The following is a 7,342-nucleotide window of genomic DNA, read 5'->3' as shown; positions in this document are numbered from 1 at the left end:
CCCTCCAAATTATTATAATTTTGAAATTAAGGGGTTTTCAGGCAAAGGTATGAGGAATAGGAATAACAGTTCTTTACTATTATGTGTATGTATATATGTGTATAACAAGGCAAACAAACAGCAATAACTATGGCAGTAACAGCAAACACAACCACAAACCCAGTGCCAGCCTTCTCGGCTGTTGGGCCCTTTCCCCTCGGGTGCAGTTCTGGTCACAGCCGGCAGGGGCGGTGGCAGCTCCCGGTGAGCAGGGCAGGTGCGATGGTTCCCCCGCGGCTGCAGGGGGCGCTCCGGAGCGAGCTCGGGGAGCACGCGGCAATGGCGGCTTGGGATCCTGGGAAGAGGTGGACCAAAGGCTTCACAAACCCCCTGGGCAGCCGATCCCGGTGTTCGGCCAGACCCTCGGGAACAGCAGGCTGGAACGGCAGGGACGAGCACAAATCCCGGGTGGCAGGCGAGATGTATCAAACTCCGGAGCTGCGGTGGGAAACCTGGGAGGACTCAGCAGGCAGGACATGGTGGGGCTACAGAGCAGCAAAGACTGGAAGCAACAGCAGGGGGGTAGAGTGGCAGCAGCCCGGCTCCCAGCGGGGCAGGGAAAGGCGGGCTTGGGAATCCCGGGGTTTCTCCAGTAGAAGTAAGGCAGCCGAAAAGCAGAAGTCTCCAGTGCTGATGAGATGGCAGCAGCCTCTCTCTCCATCTGAACACCGAGCACTCACTGCCCACACATCAAGGTGAAAGAGAGTAGCCTGTTGGACCACACCCTCAATGGCTAGGTCCTTTGTCCTCCCCAAGTACCCAGCAATTTGTCGCCCTGGCAACATATATGGGGAAAATTCCTCAAGGGGGGGAAAAAAATCCAGGAGGGGAACTCCCAAAAAAGCCCAACATTATCCACCCCAAATTTTTCCCATACTAACATGTTACATCAAACTTAACCTTTTTAACCATATACATATGTGCATCACCCGAATTATATACATATATACATGCAGATACTGATACGAGTACAGAGCCATGGGTTGTTCACCCTAAAACAAGGTCCCCTTGAGGTATGCATTGGGTCTCTCCATCCCTTTGCATTACCCACCAGGTGCAACCTGGTCCCTGAGCAAAGACAACCCCACGGATGGATTTGTCTTTGTTCGAGGCAGAATTAACCTAAACAGTTTTTCCAAACATACCTCTCATGTGTACCACTGGAAACTTATCCCCATCTGTTGTTTGTAGGGGTTCAGATTGGGCAGGGCCTGCTTGGTTGGTGGAGCCTCAGGTGTTAACTAACCAGGTGGCTTTTGCTAAATGCACCTCCCAGTTTTTGAAAGTCCCCCCACCCAGTGCCTTCAAGGTGGTTTTAAACAATCCATTACACCGCTCAACCTTCCCAGCTGCTGGTGCATAGTAAGGGATGTGTACACCCATACAATGTCATGTTCTCTTGCCCAGGTGTGTATAAGGCTGTTCTTGAAGTGAGTCCCATTGTCAGACTCAATTGTCTCGGGGGTACCATACCTCCAATGGATTTGCTTTTCAAGGCCCAGGATGGTGTTCTGGGCAGTAGCATGAGGCACAGGGTAGGTCTCCAACCAGCCAGTGGTGGCTTCTACCATTGTGAGCACGTAGCGCTTGCCTTGGTGTGTTTGAGGTAGCGTGATGTAATCAATCTGCCAGGCCTCCCCATACTTGTATTTGGACCATCGCCCACCATACCACAGGGGCTTCATTCGCTTGGCCTGCTTGATCACAGCGCATGTCTCACAGTCATGGATCACCTTGGAGATACTGTCCATGGTTAGATCCACCCCTCGGTCTCGTGCCCACTTATATGTGGCATGTCTGCCCTGATGGCCTGAGGCATCATGGGCCCATCGAGCTAAGAACAACTCTCCTTTATGTTGCCAATCCAAGTCTATCTGGGACACCTCTATTTTTGCAGCCTGATCTACCTGTTTGTTGTTACGATGTTCTTCATTAGCCCGACTCTTGGGAACATGAGCATCTACGTGATGGACTTTCACAGACAGCTTCCTTACCTCCGTGGCAATGCCTTTCCACTCCTCAGCAGCCCAGACTGGTTTTCCTCTATGCTGCCAGTTGGCCTTCTTCCACCTTTCCAGCCAACCCCACAGAGCATTGGCTACAATCCATGAATCAGTGTAGAGGTAGAGCTTTGGCCACTTCTCTCTTTCAGCAATGTCCAGGGCTAATTGGACGGCTTTAAGTTCAGCAAGTTGTTCGATCCACCCTCTCCCTCGGTAGCTTGTGCAACTTGACATGTGGGACTCCATACAGCAGCTTTCCATTTCCAGCTAGCGCCTACAATTCGGCAGGAACCGTCAGTGAAGAGGGCATATCGTCTTTCAGTATCTGGTAGCTCATTATATGGTGAGGCTTCCTTGGCACGTGTCACTTGCTCTTCTTCTTCTTCAGGTAATCCAAAGATCTTACCTTCTGGACAGTTCGTAATTATTTCCAAGATCCCAGGGTGATTTGGGTTTCCAATATGGCTGCTCTGTGTGATGAGGGCTATCCATTTGCTCCAAGTAGCGTCGGTGGCGTGATGCGTGGAGGGAACCTTTCCCTTAAACATCCAACCCAGCACCAGTAGTCGAGGTGCCAGGAGGAGTTGTGCCTCTGTGCCAATTACTTCTGAGGCAGCTTAGACTCCTTCATAAGCTGCCAAGATTTCTTTCTCTGTGGGAGTGTAGTTGGCTTCAGACCCTCTGTAGCTTCGGCTCCAGAATCCCAGTGGTTGGCCCCGAGTCTCCCCAGACACCTTCTGCCAAAGGCTCCAGGACAGACCCTTGTTCCCGGCTGCAGAGTAGAGCACACTCTTCACTTCTGGTCCTGTCCTGACTGGGCCAAGGGCTACAGCGTGAGCGATTTCCTGCTTGATCTGGGCGAAGGCTTGTTGTTGTTCAGGGCCCCAGTGGAAATCGTTCTTCTTGTGGGTAACCAGGTAGAGAGGGCTCACGATCTGGCTATACTCAGGAATATGCATCCTCCAAAAGCCTATAGCACCTAGAAAAGCCTGTGTTTCCTTTTTATTGGTCAGTGGAGACATTGCGGTAATCTTATTGATGACCTCAGTGGGAATCTGACATTGTCCATCTTGCCACTTTACCCTGAGGAACTGGATCTCCCGGGCAGGTCCCTTGACTTTGCTCTTCTTGATGGCAAAGCCGGCCTCCAGGAGAATCTGGATGATCTTTTCTCCTTTCCCAAATACCTCAGATGCTGTGTTCCCCCACACGATGATGTCATCAATGTACTCCAGATGTTCTGGAGCCTCACCCTTTTCCAGTGCAGTCTGGATCAGTCCATGCCAGATGGTGGGACTGTGCTTCCACCCCTGGGGCAGTCGGTTCCAGGTGTACTGCACACCCCTCCAGGTGAAGGCAAACTGAGGCCTGCATTCTGCTGCCAGGGGAAAGGAGAAAAAAGCGTTAGCAATGTCAATAGCGGCGTACCACTTTGCTGCTTTGGACTCCAGCTCATACTGGAGCTCCAACATGTCTGGCACAGCAGTGCTCAATGGTGGAGTCACTTCATTCAAGCCACAATAGCCCACAGTCAATCTCCATTCCCCGTCAGACTTGCGCACAGGCCAGATGGGGCTGTTGAAGGGTGAGTGGGTCTTGCTGACCACCCCTTGGCTCTCCAGCTCACGGATCATCTTGTGGATGGGGATCACAGCATCCCGATTTGTCCGATACTGCCAGCAGCGCACTATCGAGGTGGCAATTGGCACTTGTTGCTCTTCTACCTTAAGGAGTCCAACTGCAGAAGGATTCTCTGATAGTCCAGGCAGGGTGTTCAATTGCCTAATGCCCTCTGCCTCCACAGCAGCAATCCCAAATGCCCACCTGAGTCCTTTTGGGTCTTTGTAATAGCCGTTCCAGAGGAAGTCTATGCCCAAAATGCACGGGGCCTCTGGGCCAGTCACAATGAGATGTTTCTTCCACTCATTCCCAGTCAGGCTCACCTCAGCTTCCACCAGGGTCAACTGCTGTGATCCCCCTGTCACCCCAGCAATAGAAACAGTTTCCGCCCCCACATATCTCGATGGCATTAGAGTACACTGCGCACCAGTATCAACCAACACTTCATATTTCTGTGGCTCTGATGTGCCAGGCCATCGGATCCACACTGTCCAAAAAGTCCGGTTCTCCCGTGCCTCTTCCTGGCTAGAGGCAGGGCCCCTCTAGCCCTGGTTATTATTCCCTCCATGGGCATACATGGTAGAGGTGCCTTCAAGGGGATTTGACATATCATCTTCCCTTCTGTAATAACTGGCAGCTTGGTCACGGGAAGCTGAGGCTACTTTCGCTTTAGCAGAACTCCTGCAGTTAGTGTCTTCCCCTTTGAGTTCACGCACCCGTGCTGCCAGGACAGAGGTGGGTTTCCCATCCCACCTTCTCATGTCTTCACCGTGGTCACACAGAAAATACCACAGCTCAGCTCGTGGGGTGTACCCTCTCTCTCTAGCTGGGGGACGACGGGCTCTGACTTGGGGGCCTGTGACTCGCACTGGTGCCACAGTGATCTTCCTCATCTCCTCTCTCAACTCCTTCAACTCCTCTTTGAGGTCCTTAACCACAGCAGAGACAGGAGCTTTCAGCGGGCCATTGACCATACTGTCATAATTCCTGAGCCTGTTGGCGAAAGAGCCCACTGTTTCTCAGTTGATCTTGGCATCAATCGTTGCAATGAAGGTGCTAGGTTCCACATCATCTGTCCTATGCACTTGACCTTGTTGGGGTCATTATCATGCTGTCCATTGCTCCAAAAGAGTACCTCTAATACTGCCAGCTCTCTTAGCTGCTGGATCCCTTCCTTGAGTGTCTTCCACTGCATTCTATGACGGTACTCCTGCATTCTTTCTTTGTGGATGAACCTTTCTCTCACACTTGTTAAAAGCCACTCCCAGAAAGGGGCCCTGGCTCCCTGTCTTGGGGTGACTTTATGATGTGTATCCCGTATCGCTGCCCTATGCCCAGAAATTAACTTTGTGCCTTTCTATGCCTCTAAATCGAGCCTGAGAGGGGGAAGGAAAAACTGAGCAAAACTTTTTCAAAGCAGTTTGCAGCTTGTTCAAGGTCACACAGAGATAGCAACTTTTGCCCAGCTGCGTCAGGGGAGGGAGGAAGCACCCGGCTTGTTTCCCGAGTCAGTTTTTGGCCAGTTGCTCAGCTTCTTTTTCTCTGGAGAGAGACTGAGAGTTGAATTTTTTTCCTTCCCTGGAATTTCGAGTTTTCTCCCTTTTCCAGTGGACTGCTTCAATATTAGAACACATCGGGAGGACTTTCCACCGAGCGCAGACAGCCTGGCCCTGGGCCAAGCCCCAGCTCCGAGGAGACCAAAGGGAGGACTCTAGCACTTTCCCAGGTTTTTTCTCCACAGCAAGAGATTTTATTATTTAGCAGTATTATCCTTTCCCCGTGTGTTTGTTAAATAAATAGCTTTTATGTTTTTCACTTTCCTTTGAGGAAAATTTATTTTCCGCGAACCTGGTGGGGGGAGGGGTGGTGACCTGCCTTCTCTCAGAGGATATATTTCTAAATTTGGCCAAACCAGAACACTCCCTCACAAATATCTGGTCCACACCCAGGTCCTGGGTCAAGGAACCCAAATACCTTGCCTCACCACTATCCAGTTGCACACCTGTGCCCATAAGGTCCCAAAACTGAAGCAGCCAGGTTGTATAAGGCTCGCACCCCTGTCGCACAATGTCTTTTCACATGTTACGGAGACTGTTGTACAAAAGGGACTCAGTGATGATTTCCGGCTCTGGCTCTCCTGCTGGTTGTGAGGGCCCTGGTTCCCCATCATCATTAACTGGGCATACTGATTTGGTCTTATACTTCCTCCTTTGCACAGGGGCGACTGCTGCTAGTTGTGGTTGTCCTTGTGGTTCAGCTGAAACCTGGACGGTTGTAACATCCATGGGTTCCACTGCTGCACCATCGGACTCACCCTCTTTGGGGCAGGGAGAGGGTTTTGCACTAGCTGGGGAGGTGTATTCCCTTAGCATATCTCCTGGTGCATCTCCTGCATCCCCTTCACCAGTACCCCCATCCAGTTTGGGTGGTCCATTTCTGAGGTGGACTGTTGGGTGGTATCAGGCTGTGGGACAGGATCTCTAGTCTCTGGGGCCGTATCACTAGTGTCTGGGGCCATGTCAGGTTCTGGGGCAGCATCCCTAGACTCTGGGGCAGGTGCCTGGGTACTTATACAAGTCAATTTCACCTTATCCCTGAGTGCTAAATAGAGTAGAACTATCGACAACACCAGATAGAGTATCAACAACACTTGGCTACTAGCTAGGGGAAATCTAAACCCTTTGAAAACTGGTGGGGTAGGCCCAAAGAACTACTTGAAGGGTTGGGAGAAAACTTCCCTTGGGGTTATTTCGTCACAGAAGGTACCATTGTTAATGTAACCCCAAAAACATATGCTTAGTGTGTGATAGCTTTTTATCCATGTGCCCACATTCAAGAGGAAATTAAAAACCCATGAATTCCTCACCTTATCAACCCATAGCACTAACTGGATAACAGCCACTGCAGCCTTAGTCAGAGGACACATGTTTAGATAAGGAGATGCAAAGGGGAGAAATACAGCCACGAACATGTGACACCTGAGCCAGGGTAAGCTAGCCCACATGGTGCCACCTAATGAGGTTGCTATATCCAGCACACAGAATTAAGTTACCCAGGAACTGTTATTCCTTTTTCGTAATGCCCTGGAGCCCCACATTGGGCACCAAGATCTGTCTTGGTTTGAAAGACAGGTGTCTGCCAAGGAAGGCAGGAGTCTCCCTTGAAATGAAAAAGAAAATGCAACCCTCTTCCCTCCAAATTATTATAATTTTGAAATTAAGGGGCTTTCAGGCAAAGGTATGAGGAATAGGAATAACAGTTCTTTACTATTAAATATCTATATGTGTATAACAAGGCAAACAAACAGCAATAACTATGGCAGTAACATAAACAATCACAAACCCAGTGCCAGCCTTCTCGGCTGTCAGGCCCTTTCCCCTCGGGTGCAGTTCCGTCCCAGCCGGCAGGGGCGGTGGCAGCTCCCGGTGAGCAGGGCGGGTGCGATGGTTCCCCCGCGGCTGCAGGGGGCGCTCCGGAGCGAGCTCGGGGAGCACGCGGCAATGGCGGCTTGGGATCCTGGGAAGAGGTGGACCAAAGGCTTCACAAACCCCCTGGGCAGCCGATCCCGGTGTTCGGCCAGACCCTCGGGAACAGCAGGCTGGAACGGCAGGGACGAGCACAAATCCCGGGTGGCAGGCGAGATGTATCAAACTCCGGAGCTGCGGTGGGAAACCTGGGAG

General features: G+C 51.2%; 1 protein-coding gene across 1 annotated transcript; it reads right to left on the bottom strand.

The window, feature by feature from the left end:
• Nucleotides 1-244: 244 nt before the first annotated feature.
• On the bottom strand, nt 245-6,846 carry LOC121675579. The gene is made up of 2 exons (XM_042051144.1): nt 6,665-6,846; nt 245-2,109 (listed from the first exon to the last, which is right to left on the bottom strand). Coding segments are annotated over exons 1-2 (768 nt in total). The 5' UTR covers nt 6,667-6,846; the 3' UTR covers nt 245-1,343.
• Nucleotides 6,847-7,342: the final 496 nt, after the last annotated feature.

Source organism: Corvus kubaryi, unplaced genomic scaffold, assembly GCF_017639235.1.
Source record: "Corvus kubaryi isolate FWS band 111438036 unplaced genomic scaffold, C.kubaryi_AGA036_p1.0 74, whole genome shotgun sequence".
Lineage (NCBI taxonomy): Eukaryota > Metazoa > Chordata > Aves > Passeriformes > Corvidae > Corvus > Corvus kubaryi.
Note: the sequence above shows the minus strand (reverse complement) of the source record. Positions and strands in the feature narration are given on the sequence as shown.